At 35.2% G+C, this 22600-nt stretch overlaps 1 protein-coding gene across 1 annotated transcript in view; it reads left to right on the top strand.

Moving 5' to 3' along the window:
- WDFY3 (WD repeat and FYVE domain containing 3) overlaps positions 1-22600 on the top strand; it is a 288940-nt gene that overhangs the window by 123126 nt on the left and 143214 nt on the right. Inside the window, exons 5-10 of the mRNA XM_090266254.1 lie at positions 1395-1504; positions 5185-5346; positions 9433-9625; positions 10497-10683; positions 12745-12911; positions 21393-21860. Coding sequence (XP_090122380.1) covers positions 1395-1504; positions 5185-5346; positions 9433-9625; positions 10497-10683; positions 12745-12911; positions 21393-21860 — 1287 coding nt within the window. The remainder of the gene's footprint in view (positions 1-1394; positions 1505-5184; positions 5347-9432; positions 9626-10496; positions 10684-12744; positions 12912-21392; positions 21861-22600) is intronic.

The raw sequence follows: 22600 nt of genomic DNA, 5'->3' as shown, positions 1-22600 counted from the left end.
CTTGCACTAAGTGAAATAAAGAATAATCCACAGGAAACCAACAGGGAAGGGAAGGAAGCCAGGATTCAAACTAATGATTTGAAACATAAGAAAGAGATAAACATTCAACCAGAATGAAAAGAAGAAATGAGAATTCATAAAAACAAGGATAGGCCTAGGAACCTTTGGGACATCTCCAAATGTGCCAACATCTGAATTAGGGGTGCCAGAGAAGAAGAGGAAGAGCAAGAAATTGAAAACTTATTTGAAAAAAACAATGAAAGAAAACTACCCAAATTTGGGGAAGGATATACACATATAAGTCCAGGAAGCACAGAGTCCCAAACAAGTTGGGCCCACAGAGGACCACACCAAGACATATCATAATGAAAACGTCAAAGGTTAAAGATAAAGAGAGAATCTTAAAAGCAAGAGAAAAGAAGAAAGTTACCTACAAAGGAGTTCCCATAGACTTTCAGCAAGTTTGTCAAAAGAAACTTACAGGTAAGAAGGGACTGGCAAGAAGTATTCAAAGTGGTGAAAAACAAGGACCTACAACCAAGATTACTCTATCCAACAAAACTATCATTTAGAATGGAAGGGCAGATAATGTGCTTCCCAGACAAGATAAAGCTAAAAGAGTTCATCATCACCAAGCCGTTATTACATGAAATGTTAAAGAGACTTATTTAAGAAAAGATCAAAACCATGACATTAAGAAAGCAACAAATTCATGAGTATCAACAACTGAACCTAAAATAAAATAAAAACTAAGCAAACAACCAGAACAGGAACAGAATCATAGATACGGAGATCATTTGCAGGGTTATCAGCTGGGAGGGGGAAGGGGGATAATGGGGAAAGAGTGCAGGAATTAAGAAACATAATTGGTAGGAACAAAATACACAGGGAGATGTTAAGAATAACACGGGAAATGGAGAAGCCAAAGAACTTACATACATGACCCATGGACATGAACTAAGTGGGGGGATTTCTAGAGGGAAGGGGTATACCCAGTAGAGGGGGAAAATGGGAGAAAATTGAGACAACTGTAATAGCATAATCAATAAAGTGTACTTTAAAAAAATAGAAGATACCTGTACTTGTGTTCCAAGCAGGATTAGTTCAAATTTTACCTTTTCCATGACTCTTTGACTAGTTTATGACATATCTTTTCCTAAAATATATAGGTTGACTTTCACATTTCCATACTGATATGATCTACAAGTATTCTAAGACCTATGTGTGCCATGAAAACATCCCTCTTTTTAATTAATATGTTTGACATAGAGCATGTAGTAGTGCTGATATGAAGTATGTGCTTATTGAATGATCATTTGTTTGCAGATTTTAAGAAAGACCCTCTTTGTATGTGATTGCTTGCCCCCACCTAAAGCTTTCCTTTGGTTTCATAGAGGCTGCAAGTCGGGCCATAGTCCAATTCCTAGAAATCAATCAGAGTGAAGAAGCCAGTAGAGGCTGGATGCTTCTGACAACAATTAATTTGTTAGCATCCTCTGGTCAGGTGAGTTCTTTGTTTTCATGTTTGATAATCTCTCTCTCTTTTTTAAAAATTTTCTCAGGATTTAGTAAAATTAAACTTATTGTCATATCCAAATAAGATATTATGATAATCATTATACTCTTCTAATTCATCTTACATATTATTTCATGCTTCTGACAATATCCTTATGAGGAGGTTGATGTCTTCTGCATTTTATACATGAGGAAATGTCTGATATAGAATGCTGTTTTTTTACCTTTGTCATATCATAACACACATAAAGTATGATACCATTTCTACAACACACTGGACAAAGGATGGACTAACTGTGACTGGAGATAAATAGCCCAGGACTCTGACTTCATCAGGTCTAACCCAAGAATCTTATTACTCATGTCAGGGAAACTGGCTTAGAAGAATCATCTCAGGTTCTGCTAAGGGCACTTAGCTAATGAGAAATAAATGACCTGGAACTACTTTTAAATTTTTCTAATTTTTAAGGACAATAGGAGAGTACTGCCATTTTCAGTATAATATATATTCCCTTACTACTTGATTTTTTCCCCCTTCTAAATCAACTTTAAACATCTGTCATGATATATGTTGCTTTTACTCATTTATGAGCTGTTCGGATACCTCATTCTTGCCCTGTGATATTTTGGGGATGAAGGAATATTATTCAGCCTTCTACAAGTGCCTATCAAAGTCAATACATTTGAGGATGGCTATTGTCTAAATTGCAGTGGGCTTTTAAATGCTTCACATTATCTAATAATGGGCTCTGTGAAAGTGACTGTGGCACTGTCAGAGCCGATGCATAGTTCTTTGTAACCGTATTCTGAATCTAGTCACCAGCTCAGAGTAAATAGCAGTTGGGCTTTTCCCCCTTTGGAGTGCATTGTTTCTCTTTTTTTGTTTGCTGGGTTTTTATTATTTTCTTTTTTAATCAGAAAAAGAATCAAACCAACTTGTCCTGATTTACCTGGTACTTTCTGAGTTTTAGCATAGAAACCTCGCATCCCAAGAAACCCCCTGAGTCTTGGATAAATGGTGGCATTTATTCACCCTAAATAACTTCCAGGTAGCCCATTGTTTCCATGTATCTGTAACCATATCAAATGACTATCAAGATATAAATTTTATTTGCTGTGGACGCTAGTTACAAATGCATCTATATTACTATACAAAAATTTGGTTTGGTTGAGAATAAAATGTAAAATTATAATTTTAATTGGCATTTTTCTGTAGATGCTATATTTTTCTTTCTCCATTGTGAGTGGAGACTATGCCCTATCATAATACCTAACACATGGTAGGAAATCATTAAATGTGTTTAACTAAAGCATGCACAAATGGATAGATTGCCTTCAAAGTATAAGAAAAGAATCAGGAGAGAAACCTAATCACTTTTTAGAATTACAAATATTGCCAGTTACCAGTTTCAATACCATGTTGTATTTTTTTTTAAGTAATTTATTTATTCATTTATTTTTAGAGAGCAGGGAAAGGAGAAAGAGAGGGAGAGAAGCATCACTGTGTGGTTACCTCTCATTCGTGCCCCCTATTGGGGACCTGACGCGCAACCTAGTCATGTGCCCTGACTGGGAATCAAACCAGCGACACTTGGCTCACAGGCTGGCACTCAATCCACTGAGCCACAGCAGCCAGGGCTCCATGTTGTATTTTTAATGTATCAGTTATAAGATGAAAATGTAAAAGTATACCTTTTTGCTTAACAGGATAGAAACTGTGAAAATAGACATTTAAAAAAATTTTTGTATTGTGTCTTGAGCTGACTTTTTTGTTTGTGTGCCATTTTCCGTTGGCAGCTGTGAAATACAGAGATAACTAAAACATGATTCTGAATCAACATGTAGATGACAGAGATAAAGTGGATGAAGATAATACTATAAAATGTAGTGCTGAGAAAATAGAAATGGGAGAGTTATAAATTTTGTAGGTGAAAATAGGAAAGATGAGGAGTTAATGAAAATTTCAAATATGAGCAGACATTTAAACTGAACATTAGATGTATGGAGACATGGATATCAAAATAATAAATTGTAAGTAGGAGAAGCAGAGGGTTTTTGAATATTAGAGATAGGAAATGACACTGGCCCTGTAGAAAGGGACCTGATCTGGCACCAGATTGTTCTTCAGGCTCTCTCTCCTCTCCATGTTGCTACTGCATTAGTTAAGTCCCCATCTCGTATAGTTTCCTCTATTTGTTTCTTAGTCTAGCCTTCCTGCTCTGTATATTTAATTTGTGATCTGCATTACTACAGTTAATTCTCTGAAATCTGGTTCTATTACTTCTTTATTTGTAACATATCATTGAGTCTCCAAAGCCAACAAAATAAAAATCAAACTGAATTAGGGGACAATATGCATAAGTCACTGTGGACCACTTAGTCAACTGTCTAACATAAGGCAGGGTGTAAGTGATGAGCCTCAATCCCTTTATTTGTAAAGTAAGAATCATGCAGTAATAGATTCTGCCTCATAGGGATGATTTGAGGAGTAGATGAGATAATATGAAGTGCTTAGATTTTTGCCTGTTATAATATATAATAAACACTTAATGAAGGTTAGACATTACCATTATGGCTTTTCGGGAGTCAGCAAATTTGGATTCAGGTTCCTGAAATATATTGTATCGTATGGCCTAAACTTTGTATCTTCCAACTAATTTTTCCCCTCTTATTTTAATTCTTACACCTTTTCGTTCCACTCCTGGCCATGTTGATGCTTCCCTTTTTTATTAGTCTGTATGTACTACCACTGGTACACTTAAGAAATTAAATTAGTTATTGATTAGCCTGCTTCTGTTGGTAGACTACAGTCTTCTGAAGGACAGAGATGTGTGCCCAGCTCCCAGCACACTGCCTGGCATATACTAGGCATTCAGTAAATGTTGAAAAAGTTAATAAATTAATCAACAGGTGATGCAACCTATTGACCTTCAGCATGGTTAAACTTTTTATTCCAAACTACACCATGGAAAAATTTTGATAATTATTATAACCTCCTTCTCAAAAATACTGAAATGTTCATCATGAGAAGGTCAGGAATTTCTTCCTCTAGAAATCTTTGAAAATAATATAGAGGTTTTGTGTGTGTGCCAGTGATGGCTATATACTACAAATGTCCTTCCAGAACCACAAATCTACAATAAAAATAAAATTAGGTGATAGTAAAGTGACTACTAATGTATAATTTAGTTTTTAATATGTCTATGCATTTGTTATATAATCCTCATTTTAACCCTAAGAAGTATGTACCATTATATCCATTTTTTTAGAAGAGGAAAGTGAGGTCCAGCAAAATTAGTTGCCAGGTTCATGGTTAAGTTCCTTTTTTCTAAATCCGAAAGCTTGTGTTCTTTGAAACATGCTACCTCTTAATAAATAAATAGCAAAGTTAGTAAATACTTTTATATTAACAAAGAGACAGATTTCAACATTGGATTAGAGCAAACTTGTCCAAATGAGAAATGATTATTTGTCGGCATGCATTCATTTTTTTATTATTTTCAGGCACTTAAATAGTTATTTTGATATATAATTTTCTGGGTTAAAATTTGGAGTTTGTGGTTTAGCTTCTGGCTTTAAATTTGTAAACTTACTTAGCTGTACCAATTACAGTTATGTCTGTCTTTCTCTTTATCTACCTATTCAGTTATTTATTGGTTTGTTTTCCAGAAAACTGTGGACTGCATGACAACGATGTCAGTGCCTTCCACCCTGGTTAAATGTTTATATCTGTTTTTTGACCTTCCGCATGTGCCTGAGGCAGTGGGAGGTGCACAGAATGAGCTACCTCTTGCAGAACGTCGTGGACTGCTCCAGAAAGTTTTCGTACAGGTACGGGTGGTGCTTTTTCCCTGGCCATATGTACGACTCTATTTAAAGTGAGACAAGTGCACTTCATAAACAGATGTCTTGCCTATTGCATTTTCTGTAGTATTTCATGTTGTTTATTATATAATTGACTTTATCTCATGTAATTGTCACATTTGTTGAATTTGCACACTTCTTTTGAGGAATATTTGAATGAGGCATTAATTTGTTTATCTGATGGATTTAACTCCTGAGGTGACCTCAGATTAACAATAACATCTGTGAAATGAACTAAGCAAGGAAAACTATTGATAAATCATTAAGTTTGGGGTAGTATTTTTTATAATTTCAAGAAATTCTCTTTTGTTGCTGTCTGTATACAAGAAGTTTCTAGGCTATAAATAATTAGCTTAAAAATATGGTTTATTTTAGTGGCTGCTGCTACCTCTGCTCCTTGCGTGTAAATCCCTGTTTCACACCCTTGCCACCGTTTTTTTAATAGCATTAGCAGTTAACAAAGGTTGAAATAGACCTTTGTTACCTAGCCTAGAAATATTGTCATGGGTTTGGTAATCCTTTTTTGGGAGAAAAGTTTCAAGCACGCGAACTATGAACATTTAATGTAAATGTGGCTATCAGACCTAATAAAATATTTAAAAATTTGACACAAAAAGATAAATACTGTATGATTTCATTTATGTGCATCTAAAGTAGTCAAACTCTTAATAAAATGATGGTTGACAGGGACTGCGGGGTGGGAAAAAAGAGGAATTGTTTTCAGTTGTTACAGTGTGTCAGTTTTGCAAGATGATGTTATAGAGGTGTGTTGCGTAAGTGTGATTACACTTAACACTAATATACTCTAAACTTAAAACCCACTCCTGCCTGAGTCCAGTTCTCTGAAATTATGTAACCTAAGACACAGATTTATCAACTCTAAAATGAAGATACTGGTAACTACCTAAAGGGTTTTGTGAGGATTAAGTGAAATAATATACGGAGCTCCAGTTTTCTGCCTAGGACGTAGTAGATATGAAATAAAAGTACCTGAAATTGCCGCTGTTGCATCATCAGGACAAGAGGACAGTGGCTCTGCAGTAGAGGAGGTAGAGCCAACACAGGTGACAGTTGCACCTTATGCAACCGGGATGTTTCCTGCAGGAAAAACTCAACGCTATAGAGTTGCTAGCAATCAAAGGATGGTAGAGAGAGGCTAAGGCAGTTTTAAAAAGGAAAAGACAGGTTAATCAATAAAATACTAATTTGGCAAATTTTTATTGAACACTTGCTTTATTAGATTCCTTTGTTCTAGTGGTTAAATTAAATCTGTTATTTCATAATTTTCAAGACAACCCATGACTTTAGAATGTTTGTTTTTCCCCCCCAATGGTGATGTGAGCAAGTGGCAGAAATGGGATTATAACTCAGGTTTATCTGACTCCTGAATTAAATTGGGTGAGAAAAGCAGTGGAAATAAAGGAGTAAATCTCATATGAATTAAAGCTGCTTATAGACATTGCTGATTAGCCTAGTAGCCCTGTTTCAGTAAAGCCCATCTAAAGAAGTAATTAATGTTCTAGGCAATAAATGGAAGCCAATCGTATATATTTAATACTAAATAAGTATGGCAAAGAATTGTTCTAAAACTTAATTTTTTTTTCCTATATTTGAAAACAATGGGAGCTGAACTTTCAATTAAATGTGAGATTCATTTTAGCATATTGGAATCATTTATTATGAAGGCCAAAAGGGATTCAAAGAGAATTAAATGAAACTCTTCATTTACAGAAAGCTGGTAGTGTGGCTCTGATGCAAAGCAAAAGTAGGGCAGTGAATAAAACTAGACTTTCCCAGATCAGTGTGTCTCAGTGGGTTGGACATTGACCAAAGCGAGAGGTCGCTGGTTCGATTCCCAATCAGGACACATGCCTGGGTTGCATGTTCAGTTCCTGGTTGGGGCTCATGTGAGAGGCAACTCACTGATGTTTCTTACGTCGAAGTTTCTCTCCCTCTTTCTCCCTCCATCTCCTCTCTCTAAAAATACATAAACAAAATCTAAAAACAAAAACAGGCTCTCCCACTGCCTCTCCCCATTCTCCTTTAGTGCATTATGTCCCCTCCCTTTTTTACTTTCTCATCACAGGCAGGACTCTGTTCTCATCATTTTGTCTAGAAAGTCAAACTTACTGTTTTCAGAACACAGTGTTTTTGATAGATGAAATCCCTATGTTTATACTATGTGGCAGATGGTTTCCTGAGACCTTAGCAGTTGGTATTGCTTCATGTGGGCATTCAGTTTTTGGGTTTTCTTTTTTTATCTTTTTTCTCTCTCTTTTTCCCATTTGTGTTGATGTGGCCAATTATTGCTCTGCCACACTTGGCTGGACTTTGTAACAGAGTCTCTACAAAGAGAAGTGGTAGTGTATGGGCAGAAGAGGAATTAGATGTAGATGCTTCAGTTTTCTAGTTTGTAAAATGAAAGATGTATACTAGGTTATTTATAAGACTACTTTTGCCTTTAAAGATTAAGAACCAGTTATCTTCAGAGTCAATAAATTCAAGGAATCAAATCCAGTTTACTTTTTATAACACAGACTTGATTTGGAAAAAAGTATGAGAACTAAGGAAAAGTAAAATCAACAATACAGTACACTCTTCTTTTTGTTGCAATTAACTATCTTTTTTTATATAGCTATTATGTTGCATTTGATACATATCATAAAAATATTACATATTTCACATATTAATGGGTATTAAACATCCAACAGTATCTCCAGGCATTATTTTGTGGGGGGGAAATGCCTGTATCACTGACTTTGCAAGTATTGTTGTTTGTCTGAATTCTTAATCCTTTTTTATCTTCCTGATATTTGACATCTATGATTTAGAACGCTCTTGGATTTAATTACATTTTTGTGTTGAAGGAAATAGGAAAAGCAAGACTTAGCTTCCTCAGACAAAACATGATATTTTAACTACTTTTTATTTTTCAGTTACAATTTACTTTCATTGTTACTTTGTATTAGTTTCAGGTATACAGCATAGTGGTTAGACAGTCACATACTTTGCAGAGTGTTCCCTCCAATATTTTCAGTACCCACCTGATACCATACAGTTATCACAGTATTACTGATTATATTCCCTATGCTGTACCAAATACTTTTTTCCTCTATAGCAGTTTCTCCACAGAAAATGAAATAATCAAATGTCCTGAAGCATTTTCTTTCAAGAGAATAAAATTACTCTCTTGAAATAATAAATTACAGTTATTTTATGTACATTATATATATTTTTAAATATTTAGATGAGAAAATTTATCACAGAGAAGAAAAGTTCATCTTCCCTGCCCCTGACTTGAGGTTTGAAGAAAAAATCCTTTGAGGGTGGGAACCCTCGCTGAATTCCCCCAGTAACAGGCTCCTAGTGCTGTGAGCCCTGTGCACTGTGTATCTTGGGATTCATAGTTAAGAAATAAGTTCCCATTCCAGAGTTTAAGAGGTGTTGAAACTTCTTGGAAAGCTAGGTTTTAGAAGATTGTTGGTCAATAGAGATAATCAAAAGTTACTGATGAATTAAGATGATTTTGTTATTCTAATATCCCCTTCTACTTCTATAGAAATGGAACAATTTGAAAATACTTTTACATTTTTAAGTTTTACTGTTTTCACTTTCTCCTCTTTTTAAAGCTGCCCTTTTTAGAGCAGATAATTACTTTTCACCTATCACAAACTAAGAATTAAAGAACTAAATTAGAAAAATAAAATGTTGACCTTGATTGTTACTGTTGATTTATGCCACTTAGAGTAAGGTATGCAAAAATACCATGATGAAGAGAAGATAGTAAACATAGAACATTTCTATTTACTATTTAATAAGCTCATCACAGTAGGGCTGGTTTACTGCCGTACCATAACAAACTTCTAATTATAGTTGTATTTTTGTTAATGCTATCTTAAGTTAGAGCACTCATCGTGACTTTAATGGTATTGCTCAGTACTGACCCCGAACTTCCAGAGTTTTTAATGGTCAGATGTAGTCTGTTCTGGCTCCTCTCATTCCCCAACCTTTCATTTATACTTACATTTGTTTTGTTTTGTTTTGTTTTTTCAGATCTTAGTGAAACTCTGCAGTTTTGTTTCCCCGGCGGAGGAGCTGGCTCAGAAGGATGATCTCCAGCTTTTATTCAGTGCAATAACATCTTGGTGCCCGCCCTATAACCTGCCTTGGAGGAAGAGTGCTGGGGAAGTCCTTATGACCATATCCCGCCATGGTCTCAGTGTCAATGTAGTGAAGTATATTCATGGTGAATATCTCTTTATTCATTTTAGGTGCTCTAAGTTTCTTTCCTTTTCTCTTCCTCATATGATGACACATTTATTTTTATCTCTTGATTTTCCAAAAATTCTGTTTTAAATAAAATACTGTATTTGCCAAGAGGAAAATATTTATATTTTATTTGTGAGGTATTTCAAATGTAAGACATTTTTGTCCAAACAAAGATACGTACAAGAGTAAAGATAATTTCATTTTTGTGTATTCAGTTATAATATAATGTAAATTGTGTCATAACCTATTCTTCCCTCTTTTACTAAAGAAAAAAAAGATTTTTTGAGATGCTATATTTAAGTCTTTTAGAAGATATTTCATAAGTAGATAATAATCTGTTTAATGCAGCATAAATGAAATTGGGTGGATTCTTTAGCATCACTAAAGAGAAATTATCCATTATGTTTCTTGCTTCCATTCCTGTGTTAAATCTTTGTATCTCATTGGTCTACATTCACTCTAATTTAAACTATAAACTAATTATTGGATTTGTCTTCTTAAAAGATAGTTTTTTTTCCATCATTTTACTTTATTAAAAGATCAAAAATATCATTTGGCAGCAGGCAGTCATTTTGTTTAATGATAAAAATCCAAATAATGATGTAAAAACTATAATAAAATATCAACTGTTTTTTAACACTTCCTTTATTACCCTTTGATTACTACTTAGAGGAAGAGCTTTCCCAATGAATTTGAGTCTTACATTTACTTCTGGAATGTGTAACATTTATCTTACAGTATTTTATAGATATATTAAAATTTAATGTTTCATTAAACACTGGTTTGGAAACAAAGTTTTCTTAAGCAGTTGGCATAAATAATGTGTGTTTATTTATTTAATCTTACAGAAAAAGAATGTTTATCTACATGTGTTCAGAATATGCAGCAATCAGATGACCTGTCTCCCCTAGAAATTGTTGAAATGTTTGCTGGGCTTTCTTGTTTCCTCAAAGATTCCAGCGATGTTTCCCAAACTCTTTTGGATGATTTTCGGATATGGCAAGGATATAATTTCCTTTGTGATCTCTTGCTTAGGTAAAGTCCCACAATTTAAGAATATATTTTAAATGTCTACTTAGTCTTTTTCATCAAAGGAAACAGTGTAGTTTGTGGTTAGGAAAAAAGGAATCAATCACTTATTTAATGTATACTTCATCTACTCTTGGATTTAATCACTTCTTTTTATTCCTGTTCTGCCAACAGAGAAAAATAAATTTAGAGTTAAGTTGGCAAATGCAGGCTGTTGACATGGTGGAATCAGCGGTCAGACATGACGTGATTAGTAGATGAGGAAGTAGAGTTTATCTCCTAATTAATATCTTTCTAAAGTATAAACGCTTGCTTAATTATGTTTTTGGTTTTCTTTATTAGTAATTCAGTGTTGTTACTAATGTAGCTAATAACAAAAATAATTACGTAGAATGAGTGAGACCTACAAATGCATGTATAAAAGAAATTAGTTACTTTAAAATGTTTCACTGGCCCCTGTTTCCATCCCAAATGGTTTATGCATATATGGAAGGTGGCTGGTTACAAATTAATTAGGAAAAAGATACTCATGCCTTTTTAGTTGTTACCTGAGCAATCAGTTATTTTTATGTCATTTGATGTATTGAAAACCAGCACTATTTTTTAAACTTTTTATTTCTAACACCAATTTTGCCTATTAATTAGTACTGGGCATACCCCAAGAATATAATTTTACATATATATCATAATTTACAAACAAGGACAAATGATAGTTGATGAAATAACTATTTTACATTACTAGGTGGGTATTAATTGGTACAAATCTTTATCTTTGAGAACATAGGTTGACCAGATGTTATTAGGAGCTTCAGAAATGTCAATTCTTTTTTAAGATATAATCTCACTTATGATTATATCCTAAAGATATAATCTAAATTTAGATAAAATTGTATGTATGTTAGTGCTCCTGTATTTTAATTTCCACTAGCTGTCTCACCCCCCTCTCCTCAAATTTGTGGTTGGCTCTGCATGACCATTAAAATCATTTCTGTGAAGACTTATACTAACATGGAGAAATGTGTATAACACTAGCAAATATTAGCTGTGTCTTTGAGTTTTGAGGCTAAGCATACTCTTTTTTTCTACTTTGTACATTTTCTAAGTTTATTTTAATGGGAATAATTAAATCTATTGAGGGACACTCCTATATATCTTATTCTTTTTTCTTTTTTTTTTAATGAGGAGAGGCTTAGGAACCTCTGGGACAACTTTTTATTTATTTATTTATTTGTTTATTTGTTTTTAGAGAGAGGGAAAGGAGAAAGAGAGGGAGAGAAACATCACTGTGTGGTTCCCTTTCACATGCACCCCCAACTGGGGACCTGACATGCAACCTAGTCATGTGCCCTGACTGGGAATCGAACCAGCGACACTTGGTTTGCAGGCCGACGCTCAATCCACTGAGCCAAAGCAGCCAGGGCTTATATCTTATTCTTTAAAAAATATTTTTTTATACCCCATATTGTGTTCTCAGTAAAGTCACAGTCTAATGGTGATTCCATAATAACTACAGTGTTCCTTTAAAGGAATTAAGATTGTTTCCAAAAATTGTTAGACTTCCAGAATTTTATTTAAATATACTCTAATGAGTACCTGAATTAATTAATGAAATACAGAATAAAGTGTTAGAATTCTCCTAAAGGAATTCTTTTTTAAAATTGTTAACATAGAAAATGTCCTATGAAAGAAATGGTTAATAAGGGTTTTGGGGGAAACAATGAAACTATAACCTTAGAGCTTTAGGGAACTTGAGATATTTACTCAATTTTTTTTATTTTATAGAGACTTTCTACCAAAGGTCAATGATTTACCTAAAATAACACTGCTAGTGGCAAAATCAGCACTTATATCAATCAGGTCTTCTAACGGTATATTTTGTTTTTCAAATAATACCATTATGTCTTAAAACTTGTAGATTTGAAAAATATTGTTTTTATATGGGAAAAATTGTAAAAACATCTTAGAGTACTTTATACATTTACTTACTGCATATAAATATTGAAATTTCCTTTACTAAATTTGAGAATATAATTAGAAAAAATATTTGCTAAATTATACATTTCCTAGATTGGAACAAGCAAAAGAGGCAGAATCCAAAGATGCCTTGAAAGATCTGGTTAATCTGATAACTTCCCTCACAACATACGGTGTCAGTGAACTAAAACCAGCTGGTATTACCACAGGGGCACCCTTTCTGTTGCCTGGATTTGCAGTACCTCAGCCTGCAGGCAAAGGTGAGTCTTTTTTCCTTTTCCATTTTTACCGAGAGAAATAGAGAAAGAATAAATTAGTCAGACTTTGTTCTTTATTTGTTACTTGGATATAGATAATCTACTTTTTTTCATTAAAGTTCATGCTTTTTATGGTGTAATTTCTTGAGTGACAGTCTTACAGATCATGTACTGCAAATTATATGAAAATATAATAAAATCAAAACAGTGAACTTTCTATTTTAGTATGTCATTTTAGCATACAAACAATTTAATGATCCAGACATGCCTCTTTTGATCTTGGTACTCCACACATTTCCACTTTTTATGGGTGGACCTTGAGTCACGCTCTCTGATCCCTGTCTTTTATATATGTGTGTGTGTGTGTGTGTGTGTGTAGATCAAAGTGTAAATGCTTATTTTTTATTTAAAACTAAGCAAACCTAAGTACAAAGAAGTTACATTATTTGTTTTATGTCAGAAAATAAATTTTATAGTTCAGATTTCCTAACTTTGAGTTCTCATCTAGTGATCTTTTATTAAGAAAACTTACTATATAGTTAATAACATTTAGTTATATGTGAGTACAAGCTATTTTTAAGTGCCATATGATTTTCATTTAGGTGGAATCTATAAAACAAAATACAGAAACAGACACAGAAACAAAGAACAGACCGATGGTTGCCAATGGGAGGAGGTTGGAGGGATGGATGAAAAAGGTGATGGGATTAAGAAGCACAAAGTAGTAGTCACAAAATAGTCACAGGTTGTAAAGCACAGCACAGGGAGTATAGTCAGTAATCGTCGTCGGCAGCCGTCCGTCTCGAGAGACGATGGTGTAGCTTCTTAAGTGTCTATCTGCACCGCCGAGAATGGCTGTGCAGTCCGACTCGGGAGTGACACGGCATCTGTCTCCTCCCGTGTTGAATCGACATCTTGCGATGACGCTGGAGTGTCCTCTCCAGTGGAGCTGAAGCTACAGAGCCTGGGCAGGGTGATATGGAGGGTCTGCTGTTGCCCATGCAGCAGACCCCCCCTCTCTTCGCAGCTGAAGGGTCCAAGGGAAAGACGGAGTCGATACAGCTTGGGTTCAGGTGCGCCGCAGGAGTTGCCGGTGTTGACTACAACGTCAAACCGCCTTAGGGACTCCGGCTCCGGATTTTCTGTCGGGGTTTACTCCCTTAGCCTTTCCCCTGAAGAGGTATGCCGCAAGGCAGCGGAGGTTTTTTGGAGTCAGAGTTTTCCTTCTCTGATGTACCCTGACTGGAAGATCGAACCAGCGACACTTAGCTCGCAGGCCGACGCTCAATCCACTGAGCTAAACCAGCCAGGGTTATAGTCAGTAATACTGTAATAACTATGTATGGTGCCAGGTGGGTACTAGACTTATCAAGGTGGTCACTTTGTAAATTATATAACTAACCACTATGCTGTACACCTGAAACTAATTATGTAAAATATTAAATATCAACTCTAACTGAAGCCAACTGAAAAAAAAAGGGTTCAAGTTAGTTTTGCTGTTTCTTTTTTTCTTTCTTTCTTAATTTTGAATGCATAATAACCATTCTGAAGTAATCTGAGCCTGGGGGCTTCTAATAGTTTATTTTACATGATTGTCACTTAGTAAATATTCAATACAGTTGTGATATTTGCCTGTAGAATTTAATTAGTGAATTAATTAGTTCAATAGCATGTGTCTGCTTAAATTTCACAGTACATTATCTATGTATTTTATGACATAGGAGTTATCAGTTAAAAGTTTTTAAGTCAATGAGAAGTAATGAATTTTTCAGCAAATGTGATTTACTAGTAAAAATTATATTGAAAAGTCATGACTTAAATTGGTGTCATCAAACTTACTGAGATAAGATGTACCCTCAGTGTGCAGATTGTATAGAACTTCTTAAATTATTCTGTGCAGTAAGCACAAATCCAGGAATATCTTCTGAGCAGCTTGTTTCATTTTATTTAATATTAAAAATAGGGATCTCAAAAAATTCTAATTTATAGACTCTAGCTTGAGTACCCACAATTAACTATTTCTGTGAATTAATTTTAAAAATAGCTCAGTGATGTACTTCCTATTTTAGACTTTAGTTCTTTCATTTGGTTAATCAATTTGATCATGACACTGGCATAATAGTGAGTTACAATGGGTATGTAATTTTGTAATGAGAGCATTAATGTAGCAAAATTAACCTTCTGCATGTGTGTGTCAGCCTGATGTTGTCTCATTCATGACAGGGATAATAAATGTGTAACCTAGCATCTCCTCAGCTTATTATGAGTGTTCAGTGACATATGCTTATGAAAGGATGTTGCCTTAAGGGTCAGAATTCAGGTAACCATGAGTGACCTAACCTTTCTAAATATCGATTTCATCTTCAGAAAAATTTATTCTGTAAAATAAATATTTAGGTCAAGTTAGATAATTTTGAGTTTCATTTATAACTCAAAATTATCTATTTCTCATGGCCTACTTTGTTATGTTATTGTATGGAGTAACGGGTATAGCTCAGTTTCAGTTTGAGGGAATAGAGACTGTCTTTTTTTGTCAGTATTATTGAGGTATAATATATATATTAAAATGTACCCAATTTAAGGGTTGAATTTGATAAGTTTAGATAACTGTATATGCTTATACAGTCACCACCATATCATGATATGGAATATCCTTGTCCTTCTAAAAATTTTCTGGTTACCCTTTACATTCGTTCTTTGCCCACCTCATATTCTAGTAACCACTGCTCTGCTTTGGTTTCATCCGTACTAGAATTTTATGAACTGGAATCATATAGTCTGTAGTTGTTTGTATCTGGCTCCTTTCACTTTTGAGATTCATCTATGTTATATGTGTATCTGAAGTTTGTTCCTTTTTAATTCTCGGTAGTATTTCATTGTTTGGCTCTCCTGCAATTTATCTTTTCACCAGTTGATGGCATTTATTCAATTATCATGAATAAAGCTGCTATGAACAGTCATATAAAGTAAGTTTTTGTGTTGACATACATTTTCATTTGTTTGGAATAAACACCAACCAACCAGTAGAGTTGTTGGGTCATAGGGTAGTAAGTGTATGTTTAACTTGAGGAACTGCCAAATGATCTTCTAAAGCAGCTGTCCCATCTTGCATTCACATCAGCTATGTATGAAAGTTTGCTTTATATCCTCAGCCAACAGCTGATGGTGTTAGTCTTTTTAATTTTAAATTTTCTAGTGAGTGTGTAGTAGTATTTAATTGTGTGTGGTTTTTTTAATTCACATTTTTCTACATGATTTCAAGCATCTTTTCTTATGCTTATTTGCCATCTGATCTCTTTTTGTTCAGATCTCTGTGCCCAGTGTTTGATAGGATTGCTTGTTTTATTGGAATTTTAAGAGTTCTCCAGATATTCTGAATAAGTGCTTTGTAAGATAGGTATATTTTAAGTATGTTCTCCTGGTCTTGACTCTTGACTTGCCTTTTTTTTTTCTTAGCATCTTTTAAAGAACAGAAATTTTAATTTTGATGAAGTCCAATTTAGCATTTAAAAATACTTTGTAGGATTTGCCTCATATTAAGAAATTTTATTACTTAAGCCCAATTTTCTAAAACCTCTCTTTTCTTCTAGGAGTTTCATATTTTAATACTTACAATAAGGCCTGTGATACATTTTAAGTTAATTGTTATATATAGTAGGAAGTAAGGTTTTTGTCTCATGTGGACTTCCAAGTGTGCCAGATCCCTTTGTTGAGAAGACTATATATGACCATATATCTGGGACCCATTTTGTCTTAAGCCAATACTTTACAGTCTTACTCACTCTTAATGTAAGTCTTAAACTAAAGTCATTTAAGTTATCCAGTTTTGTTCTTTCTTTTCAAAATGATTTTGACTCTTCTAGGTCTTTTGGACTTTATATAAATTTACTTATTGAATTACTGACAACATAAAAAGCCTAATAAGATGTTGATTGGGAGTGCATTAACTCTGTAGATCAGTTTGTTGGGGGTAAAATTGACATCAGTCCTCCAATGCATGAAGATACAACTTTTGATTTATTTCGGTCTTACTATTTTTCTCTCAGCAGTGTTTCATAGTGTACATTGTACAGACATTTAAATTATTTTGTTAAATGTATTATTAAATATTTTTGATGCTCTTGTGAATGGAATTTAGTGGTTAAAACATAAGCATCCATAATATAGTTCAAATTTGTGTGCTACTTATTTTGGTGTTATTATTCAGCCATTTCTTCAGATAGTTTTTCTGTTAGCCAAATTATCAGATTTTATTTAGTTCTGTTGTACATAAGAGCTACTAATTTGAAAATAATATTACAAATAGAAAATTTCTTTTTCTGGATTAGTTACAGAAAATGGTTAAGTTTTACATGTACTGTAAGACTGAACAGTTATTGGTAATTGAATTACTAGTGAAAATGCTCTGCTCTTGAAGCTTGTCATGAAAACTAGTAAGAGGTTCTATGTTCCTTGGTCATTTACTGTGGTCAAACTTAACTATATGCTAATGGCCCCTGCATGAATTGGATAACAAATAGAATTAAGGATACATCAGAGTAGATTCATTATTGTAACTAAAAAGAAATTTCTAAGAGCCAAACGTTCTCCTGACTATTGCATTTCTAGTGTTATGTTTGTATGCAAAGATTACCACATTTGACATTTGACTTTTAATTGTATGCACATTCATTGTATTCAGTTCAGTTCTTTGTGGTGGACAGCTTGGTCTTGGATTGGTTATTAATGTGCCTTTTGTCAGTGACATCACTTGAAACCAAATAATGGCGATGAAAATTAAGAAAATCCACATTTTCCCACATTACCCTTAATTCAGCTCTTTTTAACTCCTTATTTTTTAATTACCCAATGGTAATAAAAAGTGGAGGTGTCCTCAAAGAACACAAGCATACACTTAGGACTACTGGTCAAGATGGAGGCGTAGGTAGACAAGTTTCAACTCCTCGCACAACCATACGAAGGGTCACAAGTAACCTGAAAACCAAACAACCAGAACTACCAGGAAATCAAACTGTATGGAAGTCCAGCAACCAAGGATTTAAAGAAGAAATATTCTTCCAGATGTGTAGGAAGGCTGGAGACTCTGGGAGCTGGAGTGGAGAGGACATGGTGTGGAGGTGGTGAGGCAGTAGCAAGGTGGCAGCAGCCAGTGGAATGGGTGGTCCTACATTCACGTGTAGCAGATAAAAGCTGGGACCAACAGCTGGGGTGCGATCCCAGCCCCTAGGGTTCTGGTGCTGAGAAAATAAAGCCTCATAGCTTCTAGCTGTGAAAATCAATGGGGGTTAGGGTGGTAGAAGAAACTGCCCGTCACTCAGGAGAGTCCATTTAAAGGTACCGCATGGTTCTAGAACATATGCAGACCCACCCATTCTGGGAACCACCACCAGGACAATAGCTAGAGGGGCACTAGTCGCATACAGGAAGTGGGTGAATTGACTGGAAATAGTGCTAGTGCAGAGCAAGTGGCATTGTTCCCTCTCTGACCTGTCCCCCACCCTGGTGAACACCTGAGGCTCTGCCCCTTACCATGTAACAGGTGCACCAAGACAGAAAGTCAAAGCAGCTTTGCTAATACATAGAAACAAACATAGGGAGACTGAAAATTGAGGAGACAAAGAAAATGGCCCAATTGAAAGAACAGATCAAAACTCCAGAGAAAAAACTAAGTGAAACAGAAATAGCCAATCTATAAGATACAGAGTTCAAATCAGTGGTGATAAGAATTCCCAGAGATTGTATTGAGTACAGCAAACACATAAGGGAAGGAATAAAGGATACACTAATTGAAAAAAAGAAAAATCCACAGGGAACCAATAATGAAGGGAAGGAAGCTGAGGTTCAAATTAATGAATTGGAACATAAAGAAGAAATACACAGCCAACCAGTACAGAATGAAGAAATGAGAATTCAAAACAAAATGAGAGAATAAGAAAACTCTGGGACATCTCCAAAAGTGCCCACATCCGAATCATAGGGATACCTGAAGGAGTAGAGGAAGAGCAAGAAATTGGAAACTTATGTGAAAAAATAATGAAGGAAAACTTTCCCAATTTGGCAAAGGAAATAGACATACAAGTACAGGAGGCACAAGGAGTCCCAAACAAGCTGTACCCAAAGAGGACCACCACAAAACACATCATAATTAAAATGCCAAAAGGTTAAAAGATAAAGAGAGACCCTTAAAAGCAGCAAGAGAAAAGCAGAGTATTGCCTACAAAGGAGTTTGCAATAAGACTATCAGCTGATTTCTCAAAAGAAACTTTGCAGGCAACAAGGGACTGGCAAGAAGTATTCAAAGTGAAGAAAAGTAAGGACCTACAACCAAGATTTACTGTATCCAGCAAAGCTATCATTTAGAATAGAAGGGCAGAGGAAGTGCTTCCCAGACAAGGTAAAGCTAAAGGAGTTCATCATCACCAAGCCATTATTATATGAAATGTTAAAGGGACTTATTTAAGAAAAAGAAGATGATCACAACTATGAACATTAAAATGACAACAAACACAACTATCAACAACTGAATCTAAAAAAACAGAAAAACTGAGCAAACAACTAGAACAGGAATATGGAGGGTTATCAGCAGGGAGGGAGAAGGAGGAGAATGGGGGGGTACAGGGATTAAGAAGCATAATTGGTAGGGACAAAATAGGAGATATTAAGAATAGTAAAGGAAATTGGTAAGCCAAAGAACTTATATACATGACCCATGGACATGAACTAGGGGGTATTGCTGGAGGGAAGAGGGTAACTGGGCATAGGGGGTGGGGGGGGAAGGGGAAAAAAATTGGGACAACTGAAATAGCATAATCAATAAAATATGCTTTTCCTTTAAAGCATACAATTAATAAGGAGCTGAAAGTAAAGATGAATCTTTGGTATTGCCACATATAGAATAAATTTAAGTTATAAACAAACAAAATTAAAATTTTATATAGAATGAAAAATTGGTTACATCATTGCATTTTTCAGATAATGTTCAAGCCAGGATTTCTGAGCAGTCTTTTTCTAATCCATGTTATATTTTTTGTTCTGTGCTTGTTGTCCTTCTAAAATCCAGCTTGTTCTGTAAGGTTCTGTTAGTTTTTTAGTCAGTCTTGCAAATGCCCCATACTGCTCTAGAGTTGTGAACCTCGGATAGTTTTAAGAGGCAGGTGTTACAGATGGAGAGAAAGAGACCTGACTCAAGAGGCTCTCACCTGCCATGGTTCTTAATCTAGCCCGCAAGAGAATAATTCGAGCTGGAGACAAGCATGTGTTGTGGAAATGAGATAGCAAATTTATTTATGAAACACATATAAGCACAAAGCTGCAAGCAGGCACCCAGCTAGTCTAAATGCCCCACATACAGAGGAAATAAAGTTGTTAGTGAGTTTGTTCTATACACTTGAGCCAAGGCTACAAGTGGGTACTCGTATAATCTAAATATGCTGACTATTGTGGCTTCTAGGTTTCCCACCTCCTTTTCCCCCTTGGGAATAATTTACAGCTACAAAAGTTTTGTTTCTCAATCAGTAAAGGTTCTTTGTCTTAGTGAAATTGTTACAGAAGCTCCCTTTCCCAGCATAGAATCTCTAGAACTAGCCCCACTTCTCCTATGCTATTTTGCTTGTAATACCCCAGACTACTGTCAGTCTTTCCAAACAGAGCTCAGGACTGTTGTGTTAATTGGTGAGACATGTCTCAGTTTTGTTTCTAGCCTCCTGTATTAAGTTCTTTCTTAGACTGTAATGCCAAGTCCCCTGCCTTTTCCCCCCCTTCTGGCTGCTGGTTCCTAGCTGCTACCTAACACCAGCACTTGTTTTCATGAGCCTCAAATACTTTCTATGCTAATTTCTTTATACCTTTTGTTACTAATTTACCTCACAGGAGCCATGGATACAGATTTTTTTCCATGTTTGAAAGTCAGATGTTTAAAAACATAGCTGGTAGCTGGCCATGAATTGCTTTAACAAACATATATGTAAAGAAATTGCACTTTAATCTGGAGAACAAAATTAATTTCCAAATTAAAGTTCTAATATAATTATAAAGGGAAAACTGGAAATTAGAGAATTGTTCTCGTCTTGTTTTCCTGCTGCTCTCAAACCTATTACTTCTTCAGAATGAAAGTCTGATTGAGATGTAACTGTTCTTACAGTCAAGGTCAAGCTTATAGATAATAAAAAGCAACAGCCCTTCTCAGGCCTTTTCAAACTCTGAAACCTGGACCTACATGATATACTTTATTCTCTCTAAATAGTCTAATGTTTCAACATACACTGTTCTTGAACTAGAATATTCTCAATGATGCATTAAAAATTTAATCAGTATTGTTACTTATTTTTATTAATTAACTGAACCTGATGGAGAAAATGAGACCTTTTGAAAAAACAGGATGTGTTCTTAGTAAATAGTTGATAAATGCTATGATCTGTCTAGACTAAATTGCCATGATTAAAATATCACATAGCACCTACTTTGTGTTCTTTTTTTCTATTTTAGGTCACAGTGTGAGAAACGTCCAGGCCTTTGCAGTTCTTCAGAATGCATTTTTAAAAGCAAAAACCAGCTTCCTTGCCCAAATCATACTTGATGCCATCACAAATATTTACGTGGCTGACAATGCCAATTATTTCATCCTAGAGTCACAGCACACATTGTCACAGTTTGCAGAGAAAATTTCTAAACTTCCAGAAGTACAAAACAAATACTTTGAGATGCTGGAGTTTGTTGTTTTTAGCTTAAATTATATCCCTTGTAAAGAACTTATTAGTGTTAGCATTCTCTTAAAATCTAGCTCTTCTTACCAATGTAGCATTATTGCAATGAAAACACTTCTTAAGTTTACACGACATGACTACATATTTAAGGATGTGTTCAGGGAGGTGGGCCTTCTGGAGGTCATGGTGAACCTTTTACACAAATATGCTGCCCTTTTGAAGGATCCAACTCAGGCACTAAATGAACAAGGTAAAGCATTTTCCATAATTTTATTTTCATTTGACAGAGGGCTTTGTGCAGGGTGTTTGTCAGAACATGGTGGCAGCTGGACTGCCTGCCTGGACTCTTGACATATGCAAATGAACCATATGCAAATAAGCCTGGTCCCAGTTTCTCCCATAGGAAATAAAAATGGACTTTGCTCATTCCCAGAAGAAATGTTGATGTAATAGCACCACATATTGACTGGCCTGGTGGCGGGGAAAGCAGGGAGATGTAAATAACTTGCTGAAAGAGTTGATGGGTAAACTCACCCTAACAGAAATATTTGTTCAGAAAGGTGTGGAGACAGCGCCTGTAAGCACACAGGCAGGCGCTTTCTACAGGCTCTTGTGGGTGACCAGGAGTTTTTGTTACTCCTTCCTTCCAACAGGGTTTCAACAGGCCCCTCGAGGAGAATTGGGAGTTTTCTCTTACCTCTAACCTCTAACCTCTAACCTCTTTCTCTCCCTTTCTTCAAGAAATCTGGTGTAAAACCTTAGACTGTTCCCTAGGTGATTTCTCAGAGCAAAGGCAGCCTGACAGTGTTCTGATCATGTTTTGCCTTTCATTTGGTTATTGACTTGAATGACGTACTGATGTGCATTTCATGACATTGTGTGATTATTTCCCAGAGTTAACTTATTTGTTCAACTTCTGCTAGGGAATTGGGGAAGGAGTGGATGAAACTAGAAATGTATCATTGTGGTGAAAGAGAATTTAAGATAAAA

The sequence above is a fragment of the Furipterus horrens genome, unplaced genomic scaffold, assembly GCF_987537825.1.
Source record: "Furipterus horrens unplaced genomic scaffold, mFurHor1.1.pri manual_scaffold_2, whole genome shotgun sequence".
Taxonomy (NCBI): Eukaryota; Metazoa; Chordata; class Mammalia; order Chiroptera; family Furipteridae; genus Furipterus; species Furipterus horrens.
This window is presented reverse-complemented; position numbering and strand designations above follow the sequence as displayed.